At 35.4% G+C, this 25,657-nt stretch overlaps 1 protein-coding gene across 3 annotated transcripts in view; it reads left to right on the top strand.

Moving 5' to 3' along the window:
* The window catches only part of Stag1 (stromal antigen 1), a 324,334-nt gene that overhangs the window by 184,792 nt on the left and 113,885 nt on the right, over window positions 1-25,657 (top strand). For all 3 annotated transcript variants that reach the window (XM_041677069.1, XM_041677068.1, XM_041677070.1), the window contains 3 exons: window positions 382-455; window positions 17,256-17,379; window positions 22,262-22,360. In XM_041677069.1, coding sequence (XP_041533003.1) covers window positions 382-455; window positions 17,256-17,379; window positions 22,262-22,360 — 297 coding nt within the window. The remainder of the gene's footprint in view (window positions 1-381; window positions 456-17,255; window positions 17,380-22,261; window positions 22,361-25,657) is intronic.

Below are 25,657 nucleotides of genomic sequence, written 5' to 3'. Positions count from 1 at the left end.
GAGAGGTTCCAAAGCCAATGTGACAAAACTATAGAAGATCTACTGATAACTTTAGACATCAGTGGTACAGTCAGGAAAAGGTTAATAACTACCTGGTCAGTGGTAGCAGGAGTCTTTAATCCCAGCACTAGGATTAGAGACAGAGGCAGGCAGATCTCTGTACATTTGAGGTCAGTCTGCTCTATGAAGCAAGTTCCAGGAGAGCCTGGGCTGTAAAGGGAAACCTTGTTCTGGGGGTAGAGGTGGAGAGAAGATAACAAAGGTTGGTAAGTACTCAGAATAAGGATAAATAGTAGTTTAAAATAATAGGAACTTTTCACATTCGAAATAAAATGACCAGTATTTCAATTTTCTTTTTTATTCTTTTTGTTTCTATTTCAGCTTCAAGAAAACCAAGATGAAATTGAAAATATGATGAACTCTATTTTTAAGGGTATATTTGTTCATAGATACCGGTAAGGTCTTTTAATCATTTAGAATTTTTTTAACCTATTTACATGCTTATTTATAGCATAGTCTGTATAGCTCTAAAACTCTCATTACTTTTACTTTGTTTTCTTTCATGGAAAATAGCTTTGTCTACAAATACTGATTTAATATTTGGAGGAAATATTGCTATCACTGCTTCTGAAGCACCCTTCCTAACTCAGAACATTTATTACAATTGGAGATACCCTGTCTACTTATATTCTCATTAATGCAAAAGGAATTAATGTGTGCATAAAATTAATTGGCCTAGTAGTACACTACTGAATGTCACCACATTATAAATGTTTTAGTGTAGTTCTTTAACTGTCTTGTTTAGGAGTAACTCTCATCCGTCACATACTTGCCACAATCTGTCAGCCACTAGGATTTACATTTTCTGCTGTTCACTGCAAAGAGAGACTTTTATGATTAAGGCTAAGAAAGTAATATTTGTATGTAGCTATAAATATTTAGATGGCAGCTTAACACTGTATCCATCTTGCAAAGCATTTTTAGCTTCCCCCGAGAACCTATGACATTGCCTGGATTTTTGACCAGGTTTACAGCATCAGAAATAGATCCTCTTATGTGGAGCAGGCCTCAAATTCAGAAACTGGTTGGTTACCCATATGTCAGTAATGCCTTTAGTGGTACTGTAATTTGTAGGATTCATAGCTGGTTTAGGCTATTGATTTTTCCCTCCATCACCTATCTCTTGCCTCTGATTCTTCTTTTGGATTCCCAGCTATGGTAGCCTTTATGGTACCTTCCAGGACTGTGAAAACTATCTAGTAGGGAGAAAGCTTCCAGTTCAGTTCCAGCTTGACTTCTCCTTTTATTACAATTATAACTGTACACAGTGTCCTGCAAATAGGGTCTTAATTGTTGACTTAGTCCAGCATTATCAAACATATTGCTTTGACCCCTCAGTCCTGCCTCTCCAGCAACCGCTAGAGAGATACTTCACAGTTGACACTGAAAGTTTTGTTTAGTGACTATCTTTGTTTCTAGGTTGGGACTTCAACCCATGTAGAGTGCCTCCCTTTAAACTCTCATTTATGTTTTTTAATTGGTTACCAGACGATATATTTCCATCTGGCTTTTCTTTAATGTCCCCTTGATTTTGGTTAATCCTCCCCCATCTTATCTTTTGCATCCTCCCTGTTTAAGACTTTCTTCTCCCTGTATGCTCCTTACCATTTTCTCTTTACCTGTGTCCTTTCCCCACTCTCTTAAAACTCTTCCCCTCCTTCTCCAGTGCTCCCTTTTACTCTCTTGCTAATCAGAGGCACTGCAGAGTTAAACACAGAAAATGCAAAAGTGTCAAAGGTAGTCTATACCTCTAATAAACAAAATGTGGTGTTTGTGCTTTCGGGCCTGGGTTAACTACCACAATCGGTATATTTTTCTTTCTGGTTATGTTGATTCATCACATATTATAAAAATTTATATACCATAAATTCTGCTATGTCCATGTACCATGTTATTGCTATCTATTCATCAATTGGTGGACATCTCTGCCAATATTTTTTTTTAAATTAGAAACAGAAATACCTTATGACTTAACCATATCACTCCTTCGATATTTATCCAAAGGAGTTTATACTGTTTCTGCAATAGCTTTTTTTTTTAATTATCCTTTTATTGATTTGGGGGGATAATGTTTTTTAACTGCTTACTTCTGCTCAGAATTTGTTTCTATTAATGCTGATTTTTGGCACATCGTTGTTTTGCTTTGCTTTTTTCTCTTTGTTTGTCTCTCTCTCGATTTCTGTTCTTTTTGTTTTAAGCCTGGTCTCGGTGTTCAGCCCAAGGTTACTGACTTATTTACAGTCCTCCTGCCTTGACCCCCCAAATGGTGAAATTACAGGCATGATCACAATACCCAGCTTTATTTTTAATTTTTATTCACTCTTTAAGTTATTTGAGATTTTTCTTATGTAATTGTTTATTGCTGTTAAGATTTCTTCTCCTGTTGCTTTTCCTATATTTCTGTAGATTATTTTAGTATAGTTTTTTTCATATTTAACTTTTTCAGTTACTTTCTACTTCCTTCATTTTTTGATTGTTTGGAACATTATTGTATGTTTCATGTTTTCTACTTTCTAAAGTTTATGTTGCCATTATTGATTTTTCATTGTTGAAAATTTGTGATACATGCTATGAGTTCACTTGGTGTTTCTTATTTTCAGTTTTCTCATACTTGTTTTATGACTTTACTGTATGTTTTATTGGACTGCTGAAGGGATAAGAATATACGTTGGGTAATTGCTTGTGAAATGTTTTACGAATGTTTGTTTGCCCTCTCTGGCTTGTATTATTTCTTGCTTAAAGGGAGCTATGTAATGTTTCCTTTGAACATTAAGGTCCTTAGCTATTACTATATTAATGTCTATTTTGCCTTTAGTTATTATAATAATGTTTGTTTTAAATGTAATCACTTATAGTAGTGGTGGTTATACAGACATTTATAAATTATTTTGCCTTACTGAAGTGGTCCCTTTATTATTAGGAAATTAACATCTTTCTCTTTATAATTTTGAACTCATCATCTGTCTCCTGATCAAAGTATAGCTACTATTGTTTTCTTGTAGTTTCTATTGTCATAGTATGTTGCTTTCTTTCTTTACCTTCAGTTTCATGATGTTACTGTTACAGGGCTTGTTTTTTTATAGTCATTATACATTGAGGGGTTACTTTTGTGTTGTTTTAATATATTCAGCCAGTTTTGTCTTCCACTTAGAAAGTTAAATCCATTACACTTACGGTTTTGGTAAGACAATTTCCTGTCCTGTTGTGTTAGTCTTTTTCTCTTTTGTATGTTCTTGGTTCATTTTTTTTTCCTGTCTTGTCTTCTGATATTATTTTCTTTTTTCTTTTTCCTATATCAACTCTACTCTAAATTTTTTAGGTTCATATGTTTTCATAGTAGTAATTATATCTTTATCTCCAGTGTTAGTGTTCACATCAGTATTTAGTTTTATAGCTAGTCTGGTAGAGACAGGTTTCTGTAATATTTGCTTATCTTTGAAAGCTTTTATCTATCTCTTATTTCTAAATGATACCTTTACTAAGTGTATTTGTGTTGATTCGCAGCTGCTTGCTTGCTTTCTTTACTGGTTGTTGGGAATTTTGAATTTATCATTTCATTCTTTCATTACATGTGATCTTTTTTTTTTTTTTTTTTTTTTAATATTTATTTATTATGTATACAATATTCTGTCTATATGTATGTCTGCAGGCCAGAAGAGGGCACCAGACCTCATTACAGATGGTTGTGAGCCACCATGTGGTTGCTGGGAATTGAACTCAGGACCTTTGGAAGAGCAGGCAATGCTCTTAACCACCGAGCCATCTCTCCAGCCCTACATGTGATCTTTTTGAGAGATTCTTATCTATTAGTGAATCTCGTAGAAGCCACATGATGATTTTTCTCTTGATACTTTTAGAGATTTTTTGTTTAGGATTTATTTTTATTTATGTGTATGAGTATGGTACCGACATAGGCCAGGAGAGGGTTTTTGCATTCCTTCGACCAGAGTTATAGGCAGTTGTGAGCCACCTAGTGTGACTGCTGGAAATTGGACTCAGGTCGTCTAAAAGAGCAGTATGTGCTCTAAACAACTGAGCTGTCTATTCGGCCTCTAGAAGTTTTCTTTTTCTTGTTATCTTTACAGTTGGAATATAATATATCTCTATCAAGGTCTTTTTTTTATCAGTTATATTAGGAGCCATTCTGCTACCTCGGTATATATATCTGTATGGTTCCATGATTTGGAACATTTACAGTAATTATTTTATTCAATAGGTAGTATGTCTCTTTTTCATTTATGCTTTTGGAATGTTCATAATGTCTTATAAGATTTATTTTTTCTTAGCTTTTCATTTTATATTAACGTGCACTTTACATATGATTGAAGTCCCTGCATATACTGCCTAAGTTGACTTTCCCTCTGCAACCATCACTTCTCTCGCTTCCTCCCTCCCATACTGTAGAGCCCTCCCTATTCCACAGCTTTTATTTATTTCTACATTCAGCTCAACTTTTTTTTTAACCTCCCACAAGTACAGTTCTTTTTTGTTTGGTTTCTTTTACTTAACATAATACACTCTGGTTCCATTCATTTCTTGCAATTGAGTTACATTATGATTGTATGCTATATTTTCTGTTAATTTTAATGGAGATTTCACGTTAAGCCAGTTGCTTGTTTTAACTATTGTGTGTCCTGCCACAGTACACATGGATGTGTCTGTCTCTCTGCTTTCCTTAAAATAAAACAAAACAAAACAAGCACACACAGTAGTGCTGCTGGATCTTATGCTAGATCTATTTTCAGTCTTTGAGAATAACTGGATCATATTTTAGAATTATTTTTAGTGTGAGGGAACATTTATACTACATTCACTGTTAGGTGTGTGTTAATTTATGCCCTCATATAAGAGTTTTTCTTTTTCTACATCATTGCCAGCATTTTTATATGGACATATTTTTATAATAGATAATTTTTTTAGGCTGAGATTGTATCTTGTACGATATTTCTAGTTGCTTGATAAGAACGTTTGTCAGCCTCTTGAATTCTTTCTTTTGAGAAGTTTATTTGATATAACCCTATATCAGTTTTGCTTTTATGTCCTGTGATTTGCTCAGTTGCAGAGGGTGTCTTATCCCAAAAACCATTATCTTTACTAATTTCTTCAGGTGCTTCTCCTATTTCTTGTAGTCATTTTGAAGCTTCTGACTTTAGTTACTTTTAGAAGAATGGGGTCTTTTATTTAGTGTTTTGTAACTTTTCCAGCTTTCCTCTTATCAAAGTATTTCTTATCAAAGTTTTCTTTTAGACCAGACTGGCCTTGAACTCACTTAGATCCGCCTGCCTCCTCCTCCTGAGTGCTGGGATTAAAGGTGTGCATCACCACCGCCTAGCCCTAATTAGTTCTTTTTTTTCTTTTTATATATATATATTTTTTTTTATTGAAAAAAATTTCCGCTTCCTCCCCACCTCCCATTTCCCTCCCTCTCCCTCCACTCCTCTCCCCCCTTTCTTCTCCCCATCGCTCTCCTGTCCAAAGAGCAGTCAAGGTTCCCTGCCCTGTGGGAAATCCAAGGTTCCCCCCCACACACATCCAGTGCCTATGTCCTTGGCTTCTCATCAGCCCTCATTATCCGCCATGTTCAGAGAGTCCGGTTTTATCCCATGCTTTTTCATTTCCAGTCCAGCTGGCCTTGGTGAGCTCGCAATAGATCAGTCCCTCTGTCTCAGTGGGTGGGTTCCTTGCTCATGTTCTCCCTCTTTCTGCTCCTTATTTGGACCTTGGGAGCTCAGCTCAGACTCAAACTACAGAGAAAAAAGAACTAACTGGAAAGGCTTAATAGAGCATTGGGTGCTGATTGCTTAGTTCACGTCTTTGTATTGTCATTTATCAGTATTCTTCGATTCTTGGCACTGTCCCTTCTGCACTCTAGAATTTCGACTCAAAAAATCTAGTTAAGTAACTTCTTTTCTCTTGAATAAAAGAACGATCATATTTATCACATCTAATTTTTCCTGTCTTGTACTGATTATAATCTCAAGACAATGTTGATGAAGTGTTAAGTAGAAAATTTTTGCCTTTTTGCCTTGTTCCCTCTATAAATATTATTTTCTGTACATATCAAAAATATAGTCAGGCAGGTACATTTCGACTAAGATTATAAATACTGCCAAAGATTTTGAGAAAAAGGAACTCATAACATTATTGATGAGAATGTAAATTAGTGTGGTTTATAAAAAACAGTGTGCAGGTTCCACAATCACTTCAATTATTATTATTGTCCAGACTGTGTTAGCACTCACAGAGATCCTCCTGCCTATATATCTTCCTTGTTGCTGGGAATGAAGGCATGGGCCCCTCAGCCACAGAGAATATTTTCCTTAAATATATGTTTTGCTCAAATCCACCTCCTCTTAGATCCATTCCATACCTTCCTCTTCTCTTTTCAAAAAGTAATTTACTCAGTCCAGTTTGTGCTGCCAGTAAAGCCATCCACTGGAGTGTTGTCTACCTGCCAGGGACCACATCCTTAATGAAAACAGTCTCCTTTCCCCAGGAGCCAGCAACTGTCAATAGTTATTGCCTAGGGCTGGGATCTTGCAGCATACTTGACGTGTCTGATGTAGTTTCTCCTGCAGTCAATCACAGCTGCTGTGAGTTAATGGTTGCAGCTTGCTGTTAGGCCGAGAAGACACCAGTTGTGCCTTTTCTTCATGGATCTTTGACTTTTAAAATCTTTCTGCCTTTCATTTTCATGAAGATCCCAGAGATGTCGAGTGAGGGGATGTGATATAAATATTCCATTTATGGCTGAGCCTACACGGTTTTCTCTTTTTTATTGATGTATTGTGTTGTGTTGTTTTGTTTTGTTTTTCAAGACAGGGTTTCTCTGTGTAGCTTTGGAGCTTGACCTGGAACTTGCTCAGTAGACCAGGCTGGCCTCAAACTCCCAGAAATCTGCCTGCCTCTACCTCCCAGAGTGCTGGGATTAAAGGCCTCTGCAACTGCTGCCCAGGTGCCTTCTTTTTATGCAGTCCAGAACCCAAGTACAGGGAATGGTGCTGCTCTCTGTTAGGGTGAATCTTCCCAAAGTAGTTAATCTAATCAAAGTAATCCTTTGCACATATGCTAAAAGTCAAATTAACAAGCTACAGAAAGACAAGTACTGTGCTCATATTTAGAATTGATTTAAGTATCAATGTCATAAAAGTAGAGGAAATATTTATTATTACCAGGTGGTCAGAGTAGCAAAGAGTTAAAGGTGGAGAACAGGCTGTGTTCTATGGTACAGTTTAAAAGAATGACTAGGTCTTGGTATTCTCTTGCATAGTGGAATGAGTGTAGTTAACAGTAGTATGCTTGAAAATATCCATCCACCCCCCAGAGAGTGAGTCAGTCTGTCTTCCTTCCTTCCTTCCTTTCTTTCTTTCTTTCTTTCTTTCTTTCTTTCTTTCTCACTGTTTTATTATAAAGGGTATGACAGAGGACCCACAAGAATCAGAGCAAAAGGGGAGGTAGGCAGGAAAGTTGTGAAAGATAGGGATGAGGAAAGTCTTTTGACCTAAGTAAAGACAGTTCTGAGAATGCCTAAAACAGAGAGGTTAGCCAGGCTTAGTTTCAAATATTTATTGTAGGAAGTTCAAGGCCCTCCCCGCTACATCCAGGCCTAGGAAGCTGTGCATCCAAATAGAGTAGGGTTCCAAAAAGCCTGTACATGTATTGGAAACAAGTCCCAGTGCCTTGGACTTCCCATAGGGCAGGGTTCCCTGCCCTCTCTTAAGCAAGGAGGGGGAGGGGGAGAGCGGGACGGGAATGGTGGGGAGGGGAGGAAGTGTACATTTTTGAATGGAAAAATAAAATAAAAAACATTTATTGTAAAGAAGAGAAATTGTGGTTTATGGAACCTGCCTATGGAGATAATTGTGGTATCAATCCGCAGCCTTCCAATCTAGTACAATGTGCAAGGACTCTTATAAGACAAGTATTTCTTAGAAAGCTCAGGCTGGCCTTAAATTAGTAATCTGCCTGCATCAACCTTCAAATAAGCTAGAATTACAGGTGTGTACCACTGTGCCTAGTCTTAGTGTTCTTACAAATAAGGAATAAGTATTAAGGTAATGGGTATGTCAGTTACCCTGATATAATTATAATTATTATACATACTGAAAATTATATCAAACAGATAATCATTATATCAATCAAAATAAATCTACAAATGAAAAGATTAGCTAGTATGTTATTAACTATAAGTTTTATATTTTATATATTCTCCTTTAATGCTTTGTGTTTTCACTTATCTTTGCAACAATAAAAATAAAATGTCTATCTTTAATAAAACTCAGATTAATATCAGTGATAGAGCACCTGCTTTGCATATATGAGTCTTTGGCTTCAATTCACGGTCCTTCATATAGTAAACAAACAAAAAAACTTTGTATTCTACCTTATTGTTTTTACCCTTGTACTGATTATTTCAGTTGTATATTGTTTTCTTGCAGGCTAGCCAAACCTATGGTCTTTTTTTTGTTTTGTGTTTTATAGGCTTTATTCTTATTTACAGATCTTTTGTATGCATATGAATATGCATGTAGTATCTGGATTCCAATCATATCTGCATCTTCTAGATCACAGCTGATGGTATTCTTGCATTCCATGACTACAGATGTTTGAAGGAATTGTTTTATATCAAAATGTTACTGACTTCAATTTTTTAATCCCAGATTAGTCAAGTTTGTTTTTCATGGCTCAGATGGGAAGTAGAATTTTTTTACTTGGCTCTGTCATTTCCAATTTTGTCTTTTGATGTGGAATCTAGATGAAAGTTTTTGGTTTTTGTAGTCCTTTGAAAGGATAGATCCACTGTCTCTGATTTGTCTGTTACAACCAAAGGAGTTTGTTTGTTGTTTGTTTTCTTGAAGCGATTGTAGTTAATTTACTTTTTAGTTTGGCTGCCTTTTAGAGTTTTGTATATTTCTTTTTCTTTATCAATAGGTTTGTTTTTCTATTATGATACAATTTATTATCATTTTCTTCCTCTTGATTTTTTTCTCATCAATGGTCTTTAGGATATTGTACATGTTTGTAACTTCTTAAACATGAACTTTGTCATAGTAATCGTTTTGATATTCTGCATTGTTTTATATTATATATGATTTCTTTTTGTTTGGATTGAGTTGTGGGGTTTTTCCCTTTTTTTCAGTAATTTTCTTCTTTTTTTTCATGCCTCACTTTTATTTTTATCTAATTTTTGTTTCATGACAATTATTGTTTTTTGCTTACCTATGCTGGATACTTTTATATTCTTTCATATATTATTCTCTTTATGGAAATCAGTTATTAAATTTTTAAGGTTTGCCAAGAACAATAGTAGAATTTAGTCTGTGACTAATTTCCCCCCAGTGTTCAAGTAATACTGTGTATAATTTGTTGAATTACCCAAACCCAAAGTATTCCTAGCTCTGTGTTTGCACCAAGAATTATTCTCTTTGGTCATCTATTCTTTATCTAAGAGTGGTTTTCACATGTACAGACCTTTAGTTTCAGCTCACAGTGCTTGCTACCTAGAAGTATAAATAAGTGTCTTCACTTGCCTTGAGATTATTGGTTATTTGAATAGAAATCTAGTATCTTTTTTTTCACATTCCAAAGTAAAAAAAAAATAGATGTCCGTTTTGACCCTGTCATATTTGCCTATTTTCTTTTTGAGGTTGTGTTTTTTATTTTTGAGGCAGAACCTTGCTTAGAACTGCCTTGGAACTCAACCCAGAATGGCATTTGATCTTTCTGCTTCAGCCTCTATAATTAAATTAACTAAATGCTATAATTAAAGGAGTACATCATTATGTCTGTGTTTCTTAATGGACTCTTCAGACAAAATCACATAGATTTTCTGAATGTTGTCACTTTTTTTTTTACAAATGTATAATGCAACAAGAACAAAATGTAACATAATTTCACTTTTATGAACCTATTGCTTTTTTTTCCTGGAAATTTACCACAGAGATAGGAAAACATTCTACTACATAGCTACATCCACAGTCCTAAATATGACATTAGAGTGTATTTAAAATAATTGGTATGCATTATGTAATAAAAGTTAAACTTAGTTATGAAAGAGGTTTTGTGTTTTTTGGGTATATACAGTGCCTTCTCTCAGAAGCTTCTGGTAACTTCTGTTAGGATTTTGCACTCTGTGATGTCTTTTAACAACATTAAGCCTTCTTTCTACTTTAAATTTTATTTAAAAGTCTGTTAGTCATCTTCTGTAGTCTAAATTTCTTATTCATGGTATAATAAAAGACAATAAGGTGATCTTTTTTTCAGCAACCCGATTAGATTTTTATTTCACTTGATTTCTTTTTATCACATACACACACACAACTTCTACTGTCACGTTATTTTAGAACAATAAAATTTGAGCAAAATTTTACAAATAATTTTGAGATAGGAATTCATTTTATTCTGCAATTCATATTGTAGACTTTTGTCATAAAGAATTATTCGTTTTAGATCTCTTGAAATTTTGTCTGTGCGAGCCCTACTGACACCTGCTGATACCTCCACTGTATAGATGAGAGTTTCCTCAAACTTTGTTTTGCAGTCATTTGAATTTCATCTAATTACTGGAAAACACTGTTACCAAAATACTGCAAGAAATACTTTGTTAAAATCAGCTAGAGTTCATTTTCATTTATTGTAAGTAGAAAATAACTAAAATCCCATTTGTCAAAAAGTAATCCAAAATGCAGATATTGAAGGCTCATTTGTTAATGAGTGTTAAACACTCAGATTGTCAATACAGTTAGTTAATTAGGTGAGTTTTTCTCCATAGAACTCTCCATAGTCATTTTACACCTTAAAAGTAAGGTAAACACAAAAGATTTAATGTATGTTAATTAGGCCAGAATTACCCTTTTGTATGAGTTTTTCTTTGTTTAATTTTTCAAGTAGAGTTTATTCTGAATTCACTTTAGCTATTTATTTTAAGGCCTCAGTGCCAAAATTCTATAAAAATTTGTATTGTCTTACAATTTTTGTAAATATTGTTTCTTCATGACTTGACTTTTTTGCTCTAGTTTAATATTTGCTCTATCGCTGTCATATCTGGAGCTATCCTCTACTCTGAATGGCATGGATATTTTAGGTAGATTGTGCAAAGTAACTTTAGTATGAAAACTAAGGACTCTGGAAAATATCTTTATATCAAGTTGTAATCAACAGAATAGTTAGAAACAACTGTTGGCACCATTTATACCCTACCTTCTAAAGTACAGTATTAATTCCTAGGGGACAGGAAAGTGATGTCTATTAGTAGGATTCTTTCTGTGCTAGATAGTTTAATGTCAACTTGACAGAAGTTTAGAGTCATTTGGGAAGAGAAATCTTAATTGAGAAATGTCTCAGTAGAGAACCCCATAGGGCATTTTTTGTTAGATGATTGATGTAGGCAAGCCAGACCCACAGGGGACTCTGTCACCCCTTGGTGGTCCTGAGTTACATAAGAAAACAGGCAGAGCAGACCAGTAAGCAGCATTTTTTTTCACGGTCTCTTTATCAGGTCCTGCCCTGATTTCCTTGGACTGTTATGAACTATAGGTAAAATAAGCCCTTTCCTCCACAAGTTGCTATTGGTCAGTGCTTTATCACATCAGTATATTTAATTAGAGTACCACTGATGATACTATCATGGGAATCACCAAAAAAATGTAGGTTTCGATGCATTTGAATTTTGTCTACTGAAAAGAACTGTAGGAGGACCTCCCTCTTGTTCTTCTAGGCCACACAGCTTGCTTGGCCCATTAGCTCTAGTTTCTTATTGGCTAATTCTTACGTCTTAATTTAACTCATTTCTATTAATCTGTGTATCGCCGCGTGGCAGTGGCTTATCGGGTGAAATTCCCAGCATCTATATCCGGCAGATCCATGGCATCTCTCGAACTCTGCCTCCCTTCTCCCAGCATGCCATTTAGTTTTCCCCACCTACTTAAGTTCTGCCCTTTCAACTGGCCAAGGCAGTTTCTTTATTCATTAACCAATGAAAGGAACACATGGACAGAAGGAACTCCCACACCATTTCCCCTTTTCTGTTTAAACAAAAAGGAAGATTTTAACTTTAACATGGTAAAATTACATATAACAAAATAGGTATCAAGCAAGAATTACAGTTACAATATTTCTGTTTACTTTATCTTTTATTATAACTAAGGAAAACTATAACTATTATCTATTCTTCAACTCTATCAAAGACTCCAGAAGAATATAATATTACTTAAGTAAAAAGGAAATGCTTTGTAAGCAGCTTTCAAAACTCTAGAAATGACATAGACATCTTACTGCCTGGTCAGTCACGCAAAGTTTTCTGTACCTTTGGGGCATCCATCTTTGGCCTTCATGTCCATAGTATCCAGCAGACTTTTTCACGAAGGAGGAGATTTTAAAGACAGTTCAGTCACTTTCTTCTGTATTCTGCAGAATGTCTCACATTGTTTTTCATGAATCAGGAACCCCAAAGGATCATCTCAACCTTTAGGCAAGTTCAGCAGTCAGTTTTCTGCGGGTACTGCATGTCCAGTTCAGCAGTTCAGGCAAGAGCAGTTTCTTGCCCAAATGGATAAGGAGCCTCTTCAATACCCATCTTTTTCTCAAAGTAATTGGTGCTGCTAGGAGATGTGTCTCACTGTTAGGAAAAGTCCTAGTTTCTTAAAACATTTTAAATGTCATATTCTGTAGTCTTTGAAAGATAAAAAGAATGCGTATCCTTCTGAAATATATCTATGCACATCTAGAAAATCTTACTAACGACTACAAAGCTTGATTATTATAGATGATTATCTATTAACCTGTATTTCTTAATTATATGTTACATTTTTAAATGAGCTACACAATCACTATACCTTAATCAAGATCAGAAATACATATAACAAAATTGACCTTAAATTTGTATCAATAAACCAAGATCCATATCAATGCAAGTCTCTCTAACATATCCCCCTTTAAATGGTATAAACAATATTTGGGAATATGGGTGAAGTTTTTTCCATACTGCTTCCTGCTGATTGCTGTGGGAAATATGGCAGTGCCTACTTGCCCCACCGATTCCAGCGTGGCAGAGCTGCTTGTGCCTCTCATTCACACACACCACCCCACTTCCAAGCACACAGCCCGTCCAAGTTGCCATCAAGCAAGCCACAGCAATCTGCTCACAAATCCCATCCAAAACTTATTTTCACAAAATATCCAGAGTTCTCGCAGGCAGCATATCCCAGAAAGCCCACATTTTAAAATGGTATGACTTTTTTTCTGCTGCTGAGTCAGGAAAATCTTTCCTAAAGGAGCTGTGGCATGCCATCAGCAAACAGCAAAAAGCTGTGTTAAACTCTGTATTTACTTCTTAAATTCCTTTTCAATCTTTCTCAGGTTTTACATGGATTTAACTAGCACACATTGGAGGGCCTGCTTGTACGTCCCGACCTCTCAGCTAGCTTAGCCCCAAAATAACCACACAGAAAGCTGTATTAATTAAATCACTGCTTGGCCCATTAGCTCTAATTTCTTTTTTTTTTTTCGAGACAGGGTTTCTCTGTGGTTTCGAACTCACAGAGATCCGCCTGCCTCTGCCTCCCGAGTGCTGGGATTAAAGGCGTGCGCCACCACGGCCCGGCTAGCTCTAATTTCTTATTGACTAATTCTTACATCTTAATTTAACCCATTTCTATTAATCTGTGTATCACATGGCAGTAGCTTACCAGATAAAATTCCCAGCGTCTCTCTGGCGGATCTTGAACTCTGCCTCCTTTTTCCCAGCATGCCACTTAGTTTTCCCCGCCTACCTAAGTTCTGCTCTATCAACAGGCCAAGGCATTGTCTTTATTCATTAACCAATGAAAGCAACACTTTTGTCTCCCACACCAAAGAACTGATACTTAGACCCAACACCCAGATGGCTAGTTATTATTTGATGACTATAAACCTTAAATATTAATTAAAATATCAAATCTTGCTAAACTCAGTCATTGTAAAGCAGCTATTACTATGTCATAGTTTTTATTTATTAGGAATTAGGAAGTGACCTAGCTAGCTGTTTCTGGTTACTAAATTGGACATACATAACAATAGCATAACTATGCATTTAACAAAGCTAGAAGATACTATTTTGCAATAGCTGTAGTGCTTTATTCTTCTGGGAATGAAGCAACAGTATTGTGACATTGAACTATTCTAGGATACCTGGTAAGAACCTTTCATGAAAATCTAAAGAAGCCTTTCACTTTTAACAAATAAAAGGAAAACAAGGGAGGAAAGAGGAAGAGAATAGGGTAGGAGAAAGAGGAAGAGAATAGGGTAGTCAGAAGAAGAAGAAAAGATGAAGAAGGATTTTGAAGTTTTTGCATTAATAACATGATAAATAGTTGAAATCTGTGCACAGTCTGATTTAAATCTTACCCAATACATATATCTACTCAAACGTCACACGTTACCTCACTAATATTTACAATTTAACTTTTCAGCTTATCAGTCAAATTGGATTTAACTTAAAAATCACAAGACATTGTTCAAAGCTACATTCCTCTGGTTAAATTTGGAAAATCTTTTTTAAGATAGCTTAACTAAACACAAGTGATGGTGGAAAGCCTCAATTGCTCATTTGATGGATCTCCCCATAGGGCTCCCTGAATGCTTTCTTTTTTGACTTGGTTTCTGGAATCAAAACTTAACCATTTTGATCATTCTTATCACTGATGAGTTATGTAGGATACCCATACTCAAGAAAAGGTAAACAAATGTTCACCAGAGAGACTGTGTAGACTGACAGATTTTTGGATGTACTTTGAAATCACCACAGAAGGACTGGGGAATGGCTCATTATATATGAGAGTTTGGTACACAAGCCTGAGGGCCTGAATTTATTTCCAGAACTTTCTGGTGGAGCAGGGAGAACAAACAAACAGAAAAAAAATGTTTGACTAAACTTGAGAGACTGAGGCAGAAATATTGTTATGAGTTTGAGAACCATAGAATAAGAACACAAGGAGATGTTGCCTAAAAAAGACAGACAAATAATTTATCTGAGAGTGCTGACACATACCTATAATCCTAGAACTCAATGTTGCAGGAATATTGGAAAAAATAAGTAAGTGCCTTAATGCTAAGTTACAGCTGAGTTTTACTTCTAATTTTAATGACAAGTTTGTCTTGTTTTTGTTTGGTTTGATTCTCTTTTTGTTTTGTTTTTTTGATACGGGTTTTTTCTGTGTAACAGTTCCGGCTGTCTGGAAACTTACTTTGTAGATCATACTGGCCTTAAATAATAGAGATATGTCTGTCTCTGCCTCCCAAGTGCTGGTTTAAAGATGTATGCTTCCATCACCAGGCTTGAGAAGTATATTTTGCTAAGTTAATTTTTTTAAAAAATTACTTTAAATTAAACATATGTTAAACGAGAAAACTTAAAATTTATCTGAACTCCAAAAGATTAAATATTTTATACATACATATATAAACACACACACGGAGGTTTTTTGTGGTTGTTGTTTGTTTTAGTTTAGACAGTGTCTCTATTTAGACCTGTCTATCCTAGTATCACTATGTAGATTAGGCTGGCCTCAAACTTAGAGATCCACTTGCCTCTGCTTGTTGCTTGCTGAGATTAAAGGCGTGCACCGCTACACCCCACTCATATATTTTTTTTAAGTTAGGGCTAATAACCTGGTGAGAAAAAGATAAAATTAAAACTTTTTTGAGAAATTACCTTGGAGTAGGAAAATCATCCCATAACAACCACACTGTATGTGTATCCTGAGGGTAATGGGTAGAATTCTGAAGCGTGTGGATTTTCTGCCACTTTCACATTATAACTAGAGTGGGTGATTCTCCATTGGTCACCCTAAAACAGTCTAAAGCACAGCCTAAAACTAATGATGAAAGAGCTGTGATTTGAATGAAGTAGTAAAATGAGTTTTATAGAAGTACAAGCTAAACTACAGATTTCCTTAATTGTCAATAAATATCTCAAATGCTTTTGGTTTTTTTAAATTATTTTAGATTTTCATTGTGTTGGGGCCTGTGCAGTACCCACAAATGCCAGAAGGAGGCATCCCAATCTCCTGGAGCTTATACAGTTACAGATGGTTCTAAAACTCCTGGTAAATGCTAGAAGTCAAACCAGCATGCTCTGGAAAAGCAGATGGTGCCATGTCTTCAGTTATAATGCATTTCCAAATACTTGGCTTCTACATGATCTTGCCTTGTTAAATATGTAAACTAGTTTTGGCAGCCATAAAAATTAATTTTTATTAAATTCATTAAAAGTTATGTAAGCTGGTGGTGGTGCACACCTTTCATCTCAGTACTAGAGAGGCAGAGGTTGTGGCTATTTCTCAGTTCAAGGCCAGTCAGGTCCACAGAGAGAGTTCCAGGACAATCAAGGCTACACAAAGAAACTCTGTCTCAAAAAACGAAAACAAACAAATGTAAGACAAACAAAAAAAAACAGCAACAAAAAAGGATTGTGCAAGCATACATTGTATGTTTGTTTTCTCAGACGATTTGACAGTAGTTGTGATACTGTCAGAAATCTCTAATTGTCATTGCCTGAATTAGTGCCAAACAAATATGGTGGGCTTTATGACACTCGTAGTTAATAATTTCTATTTTCATAAAAACTTAATTGAACAAGATATTTATGTTGGAGATCTTTGGCAATACAGGTATAAAACAGTATTCATAAAGTTTATATTGGACTGGTGAGGTGCCTCATTGGATAAAGGCACTTGATGCCAAACCTGCCAACCTGAGTTCAGTCCCTGGGACCTATATGTCAGAGTGAGAAAACTAATGCCTATATGTTGTCCTCTGGCCTCCACGCTCGTGCCATGGAATATGTGTGACCTCTATAAAAGTAAAGTAAATTGGTGCAGTTTATAAATTTATTAGGAAGTATTTATGTTGGACTGGGAATGGAACCCAGTTAATACAGAGCTTTTCTGGCATTCACAATACCCTAGGTTTAATCTCAAGCCCTGAGTAAAACTACATGTGATCACAAATTTGCTTGTAATCCCTGCACTTGAAAGGTGAAGGTATAAGGGTCAGCGATTCATGTTCGTCCTCAGCTACACAGTAATTTTAAGTCCAAACTTCTTACATACCCTGTCATAACAAAGGAAATAATATAATTTATATTTTTTGAAAATTAGTTGGAATACATTTTAGGTCTCTGTATAATTCAGAGGTTTGTCTTCCTCTTCCCCATCCAGTGATGCAATTGCTGAGATTCGAGCCATTTGTATCGAAGAAATTGGAGTATGGATGAAAATGTATAGTGATGCCTTCTTAAATGACAGTTACCTGAAATATGTAGGATGGACTCTTCATGATAGGGTAAGTTGGTATCTTCTAATTTTGGTGGAAGAAGTATTTGTCTCCCTACTTATTTGATTTGCATGCCAGCAAGTATTTGATTGCATGCCAGCAATGAAAATGGCAGTATCTTATTTTTTAAATATTTATTATGGATACAATATTCTGTTTACATATATGCCTGCAGGCCAGAAGAGGACACCAGACCTCATTACAGATGGTTGTGAGCCACCATGTGGTTGCTGGGAATCAATGCAATGTTCTTAACCGCTGAGCCATCTCTCCAGCCCCAGTATCTTATTTTTTAAGAGCTATAATAATATAAAATTTAAGATAATACAAATAACTATTGATAACCATTATGAAATTTAAGACAGTATTTTATGTGTCTCCTTTGGATGCAATGCTATCTTGAATTATCTTTGAGGTCCTGGTTTATCTGTACTAATAAGAGAATACATGCATTATCTCTAAAAAGGTAATAGTCTCCTTCTAATCAAAGGTCAAAGATGATTAGTTGTAATAAAAATTAAGTAGCTTTCATGTTCAGGATTTTGTTGGGTCATGACTTTTTAAGTCAGTTAAATCAGATTTGTTGGCTCTCTTGAGTTAACTAAGCCTAGTTTATATTGATCTATCTCCAGCTTTTAGGAAAAAGATCGAGATTTAAAAGAAATCCTATGTAATTGAATCCTACATGAGAAATCCCCAAAATAAGTTTGTTTTAGATTGTTATATTTTTTAACTGTTTAACAGCTATTGGAATATTTTTAAAATAGTACATTTGTAGGTAAATGGAGAAATTTTGTAATGATAGTAGAAGGCTTGTTTTCTGTATCTTATGCATGTCAGTATTTACTATAAAAATACATGATTAATGAGTAGTGCTAGTGAGATGGCTCCGCATGTAAATATACTGCACTTGACCTTGGCAACCTGAGTTCAGTCCCTGGGAGGTGGAAGGAGAGAGCCAATTCATAAAGTTGTACTGTGGCTCCACACATATGCTCACACATACATACCACACATGCGCATGTATAGACACAAATTAATAATAAATGCATTAAATTATTAGTATTATCAATGTTGAAAATTTTCAATATTGTGGGAATTATCATTGAGAGTTCTGTGGTACATTGTTTTCTGTTAGAAGTCTTGACTGTGTACAGAAATATGATCACAGCTTGTTTACTTAACATACAAATTTTTAGTTGTTAATTAAAAGGTGTTTCTCCCCTCACTCCCATCTCAGTACCACATTCAAAGAATTTTTTTTAAGACAAATCTTCTCTGAAAAATATAATCTCAGACTGGATTACCTGTTTATATTTCATTTTTTCATATATAATCTTGATATGAATTTAAACCTTTCTATTTCAGCCCACTTTAGATTGGTCTATGAAAATTTTCTAACAATTTGAAGAAATGTAGAATTACACAGTGCCCTCACATGAATGTATTCACAATGTAAACAAGTCCGTCATCAATCTTTCTTTTTTTTTTTAAGAATGAATTTAAACCTTGATGCTTTGATTATTCTCTCACTTCCATCTCAATTCTTTCTCTGGTCCCTCAAGAGTATTTTTCTACATTTATGTAACACTTAACAGTTCTATCTGATTTTATAAATGACAGCCAATTCTGGGAAGATACTAATTTGATATAAAATAGTCATCATTATTTTAGTTGAATATCTTAGGTTTTTTATTTCATTTTATGTATATGGGTATTTAGCCTGCACTTATCCATTAGCATCATGTGCATACGTGGTGCCCAAGGAGATCAGAATAAATTGTCAGTTCCCCTAGGCCTGGAGTTACTGATGATCCATAAACATCAACTAATATTTATGGATCAACTAATATAAATTAGATATTTTATTACATATTATTCAGATTTCAGTGAGGGCTTGGTTGTAGTGATCCATTCAAGTGCTTATGGTACTATAATAAAACTTGCTTCAGAGAATCGTGGTGCCTAAACAAGCAAATACCAAAATTAGAATTTTCATTCTAACTAGTTATTTTACAGTTATCTAAGTTATTTCAATAAATATCTCCTAATTTATTTGGTATGACAATTCTATGGCATACGCTAGACATTTGATAGGTGAAGTACCAAGATTTGGGAAGAGAGTTAGATAATTAAGTAATTAAGAGTTGTTGCTGGGTGGTGGTGGCACATGCCTTTAATTCCTGCACAGGAGACAGAGGCCAGTGGATCTCTGTGAATTCGAGGCCAGCCTGGTCTACAAGATCTAGTCAGGCTCCAAAGCTACAGAAGATACCCTCTCTCAAAAAACCAAAAGGGAAAAAAAAAGTTGTCACTGAAAGATTTCGGTTCACAAGGTGAAAATAAAACCCTAGTCTATGAAGCTTGATAAAATAATTTATTTTTTTTTTGTTAATTTGTTTGATTTGGTTTGGTTTTGGTTTTAGTTTTAAGGCTGTGTTTGGAAAGAAGTTGGCTGTGTTACCTTACATCTGAAGTTTTAACTTTACATATGGAAGACTGTTACTGCTTTTTGCTCATCCATTGTTCTTTTTATTGTGTATGCATAGTACTTTTTTGGCTTTCCTCCTCTCTTGCTATGTGGTATAATGTATCCTATGAGCAGGTTCCATAGTTTCTCCACTGCTTTCCCTTTATCACTGCCACCCTTTGCAATTATTGTTCTCTGTCTCTGGTATTGGGACAGAAGACCTGAAAGATGAATGTCCAAGATCAAGCAACCTCCTCTGTTCAGTTCCTAATGAGCATATTTTGAGCATAGCCAGCATGACAAATGGTGACACTTGTAGAAGTGGATAAACAAAAGCTAACATACTGAGGGAAGAAGAGAGACTCGGGAGGGTTCAGACTTTCTTACAGAACCATCTATTCTCTCAGGAAATAATCTGCTAGCATTAAGCTAATAGTGACGGCCTAGCTCCCTACTACCTTCAGTAGTACTATACAGGGGAGCAGATTTCCAATACATGGAACTCTGGAGTTAAATCATTATTATAAAATAGTATTTCCAGCTTGCCTCTAATGGTTAGATGATACCTCCTTATCTGTATTGCTCTAGTCTTTTTATCTCGCCCTCTAGGAGCCAAAGTTAGCATTTTATCCATGCTGATATCTTACCATAGCCTGATGAAGGAAAAAAAAGAGAGAAGGAGTTGTGTAGATCCTGAAAAAGCCTTTCTAGCATTGTCCTTAAAATAGATACATGCCTTGATTGAGAGCAGCTAAAGGCAAGGTTGAAGGAGTTCTGGCTCTCCTATTAAGAAGACATGAGCCACATTTTCAAGCCCACAAATCCTAGAGGAAATTAGAAATTCAAAATTGTAACACGAACTCTAATTGGTCTTAATAATAGAAACCCAGAGTCAAGTATCGGTAAATGCTGAATGATCAGAGAGACAAAGGAGCAAGCTACAGTCACTTTTTACTTCATCAACCTCTTAGCCAAAAAAGGGGACAAGCTCCTGTCTCCTTCCTGCCCTATCTCTTCCTCTCTTCGCCCAGCCATATTATTTCCTGTTTCCTTCTCCTCAGAGTGGTCATTTTATAAAGCGGCTGAAGTTACAGACAGTTGTGTGCCACCTGACATGAGTGCTGGGAACTGAACTCAGGTCTTCTGAAAGACCAGCAGGTGCTTCTTACCTCTGAGCCATCTCTTCAGCCTGAGCTACACTGTTTTATCCCAAGTCTTTGGTTGTCTATGGTCAGTTCCCCAGAAAAGGGTCCTGACATCAGCCAACATAAACGGAGGGTCAAAAACTAGCCAAGTAAAGGAGATTTGGGTAGTGCATAGTAGCATATGCTGTGGATACTTTAGGTTCCTCCTGGGCCCTTTGAGGAAAAGTATCAATTTATTCAGTGGTATCTAAAAATTACTTGAAAAAGCACTTGCAGTAGAGTGCCATATATATAATCTTTGCAGATTAATTCAGTGACATTTCATTCATTCATTAATGGGACACCCATTAATGACCATGGAAAATAGTGTCATGACACAAATCTATAAATGTAACAAATCATACCACATTCCACAAAGTATTTTGTTCCCACTTTCATCACCATACTCGTGTATTTCATCCTTATGAACAAATTGTAAATGCCGGAATAGCTGGTGTGTGTGTCATTTCATGTGCTGCTAATAAGCAGCTGAGTTAAATATAAAATCTATTTTGATTCCAGAATGGATTGATATTATCAAAACACATTTCTTTTTTTAGAGCATGGAAACCTTAATCTTATTTGAATTCTTTGATAGTGTTACACAGATTTCTTCTAGATGATGCTAAATGTACTCTGATCTATGCCATCCTTTATCCAGACTTAATGACTTTGTTAAGGATACTCTGCTGGGATAAAGATTTAGCTCAGTGGTAGAGTACAATATTCGCTAAAGACTCTTCTTTCTGTAGGTTTTAATCTGTTTTAAGTAGGCCCTAACTATACTCTTTTTCTCTCTGATGTAGGAAAGTAAATATTGATTGGACAAATAAACCATTATCCAATTTTTAATAGAATTTTTATGGGATCATTTTATAATTACATGCTGAACAAATGAGCAATCCATTTTCCAACTATAATCATAGATTATAAATTCAAATGCCACTAAAAGCATATTGGCAGAATTTCATCATCAGATGTAGTTTTCAAATATTTGAAAAAGGTTTAACTCATTTATAAGAATTTTCTTTGCATTTTTAGTTAAATCTTGTGTTAGCCCAGGTTATGCAATTGCTCATTCTCTTCCTATATTAAATTCAAATAGGAAATAAGTTAAATAGTTAGCCTGAGATATATTTTATTCTTCATAGAGACTTTATCTTTTTCTTTTTTTTCTTTTTTGACTTTTGTGAAGTGGAAATGACTGCCTCTTCTGTTTTTCTTTGTATTCCTGAAGCAAGGGGAAGTCAGACTGAAGTGTTTGAAAGCTCTTCAAAGCCTATATACCAATAGAGAATTATTCCCCAAATTGGAGCTATTTACGAATCGATTCAAGGTAAGTGTCAGATGATGAGCTTACGTTGTTTATCTCTTAGCAAATGCTAGTTATACCTGCATTAGCAAATGACATTACTATGATGCTTGGTTCCTACTTTTTATCATTGTTTTAATAGCATGCAATTTCATTATGGCACTTTTCAACTTGACTTTTTTATTGATCCTTCTCCCCCATCCTTCTACTCTCCTACTCTATTATTATTATTATTATTATCCTCCTCTCCTACTCTTCTGTTAGTGTTTTATTAACATGCAATTTCATTGTGGTACAATTCAACTTGATTTCTTTATTGATCCTTCTTCCCCGTTCTCCTACTCTCCTACTCGCAGAGAATTTCTTTTAGCTTCAATATCATGTATGTTCTATGCTTAGTCACCTTTTCCTCAAAATTTCTATTTCTAGTGATTTGACTTATATCACATTAACACTTTGAAATACACATATAAATATTAAAATGTATGATCTACATATCAACAAGAATATGTGGTATTTCTCTTTCTGAATCTGTTATCTTTAATAATTTTCAGGTCTATCCATTTTCTTGCAAATTTTATGATTGCTCTTTCCTTTATAATTGATTAAAATTTTGTATATGTACTAAACTTTCATAATCTGTCAATTAATAGGCATCTATTTCCTTGCCATTTTGAATAGAGTGACAGAAAACATGAATGTTATCTCAGTGATAAGATACAGTCTTTTTGATAAGTGCCTGAGCATGAACTAGCAGATTCATGATGTTCTTTTTTTGACTTTTTAAGATCTCCATACTGATTTCCATAATATCTGCAACAGAGTATATGAACTATGGATAAAGTCCTCTATCCCCATTTCTTTTCTTGGTGACAGCCATTTTGACTGTGGTGAGGCTAGACTGTTTACCTAATTGCTAAGAATGTTGAATAGTTTTAAAAAATATTTATCATTTGTATTTCTTCTTTTGAGAGCTTTCTGTTTAGTTCATTGGCTTATTTTTGATGGGTAGTTGTGAAATTTCAGTTTTAACTTTTACAGTTCTTTATATATTCTAATTAATTACCCCCTATCTTAAGTACAACTATAAAGGATTTTCTGCCACTCTGTAGGCTGTTTTCCTTTACTATGAGGGAGCTTTGTAATTTCAGATAGTCATAGTTGTTAGTTCTTGAAGCTGTTTGCTGTGCTACTCAGGAAGTTCTTGCTTGTGTCCATATCTGGAAGCGTTTCCCCTTCAGTAATTTTAGTGTTTCAGATCGCTAATCCATTTTGAATTAAGGAAATCAAAATACAATTTCATACTCACACAAGTGGATAGCCTCTTTGCCAACTCCATTTGTTGAATGTGTTTTGTTTTGTTTTATTCTACATGAATTATTGACAAGTTTGTAAAAACCTACTTTGTACAGGTAGGTGTACCTGTGTGTGTTTGTTTCTGGGCCTTTGGTCTGCGCAGCTGTTTTTTGTCACAATATCTTACTGTTTCTCACTATTACTATGTAGTACAATTTGAAGTCAGGTTTTGTGATGTTTCTAGTAGTGTTCTTTCTGTTTAGGATTACCTTTTGTATAACATTAATTCTACCAATCAGAAACATTTAAGGCAGTGGTTCTTAGCCTGTGGGTCACAACCCCTAACGGGTCAAATGACCCTTTCACAGGGATCACATAAGACCATCAGAAAACAAAACAACATATTTATTACAAACCACAACATTTAGCAAAATTACAGTTACAAAGTAGCAACAAAATAATTTTATGGTTGGGGTTACCACAACATGAGGAGCTGAATGAAAGGATTGCAGCATTAGGAATGTTGAGAGCCATTAAAGTTAGCTCTTTTTTTTTTTTTTTTTTTTTTTATTTTTCGAGACAGGGTTTCTCCGTAGCTTTTGGTTCCTGTCCTGGAACTAGCTCTTGTAGACCAGGCTCGCCTCGAACTCACAGAGATCCGCCTGCCTCTGCCTCCCGAGTGCTGGGATTAAAGGCGTGCGCCACCACCGCCCGGCAAAGTTAGCTCTTTTTATCATGTACTAACTTCCGTTTATTTTTTCAGTGTCTTAAAATTTTCTTTCTTGGTCCTGGGTGCACCCACACACTAAGACAATGGGGATGTTCTATTGGGAACTCACCAAGGCCAGCTGGCCTAGGTCTGAAAAAGCATGGGATAAATCCGGACTAGCTGAACATAGCGGTCAATGAGGAATACTGAGAATTCAAGAACAATTGCAGTGGGTTTTTGATCCTAATGCACGTACTGGATTTGGGGGAGCCTAGGCAGTTTGGATGCTCACCTTACGAGACCTGGATAGAGGTGGGCAGTCCTTGGGCTTCCCACAGGTCAGGGAACCCTGATTGCTCTTCGAGCAGATGAGGGAGGGGGACTTGATCGGGGGAGGGGGAGGGAAATGGGAAGCGGTTGTGGGGACGAGGCAGAAATCCTTAATAAATAAATAAATTAAAAAAAATTTCTTTCTTAAGTTCTTTCACTTTATTGTTTTTGTTTGATTCCTAAGTGCTTTGGCTTGCTTTTTTTTTTTGTTATTGTTGTGAAGTGGGATTATATGGCATGACACAAATGCATAAGTCAAGAGACAACTCTTTGGCCTTGCTCCCCACTCCCTTCACCTTTACATGGGTCCAAGGGATTAAATTCAGGTTACTAAGCTTTTAATACAATACTTTTACTCACTAAACCTTCTCATCCTCCAATCCCCTTTGAGCTTACTGTAAATGAGATCCCCCCCCCCCCAATTTCTCTTCAGCAAGTTACTTACTAATGTATGAAAAAGCTTCTAGGTCTCATGTTGATTTTTGTATCCTGAAATTTTACTGAATTTATCAGTCTGTCTTCTGGTGGCATCTGAGGGTGTTAAGCATAATATCTCATCAGCAAAGAAGCATGTTTGACTTTTTCCTCCGTTTTTTTTTCCCCTTTTGTATCTTTCTTCTGTTTCCATGTTCCAACTAGACCTCGAATTCATACTGAATAAAAATGAAGAGAGAAAGTACGTTCCTATTCCCTAATTTTAGGGGAAATGCTATTTCCCCACCAACTATACTATTGGCTATAGCCTTGTCGTATATAGCTTTTCTTATTTTGAGGTATGCTCTTTCTAATTTCATGAGGATTTTTGTCATGAAAAGAATATTCAACTTTGGCAGATTCATTTTCAGCTTCTCTGAGAGGATCTTATGATTTCTTTTATATTTCTTAATTCTTTTGTGTAGTGTATTACAATGATTAATATGCATATGTTAAGCCAGCCTTGTATCACTGGGATGAAACCAACTGTTTGTGGTGTAAGATTTTATTGT

The sequence above is a fragment of the Microtus oregoni genome, unplaced genomic scaffold (genome assembly GCF_018167655.1).
Source record: "Microtus oregoni isolate MIOR12 unplaced genomic scaffold, Mior012 000028F_ref0000031, whole genome shotgun sequence".
Classification (NCBI taxonomy): domain Eukaryota; kingdom Metazoa; phylum Chordata; class Mammalia; order Rodentia; family Cricetidae; genus Microtus; species Microtus oregoni.
This window is presented reverse-complemented; position numbering and strand designations above follow the sequence as displayed.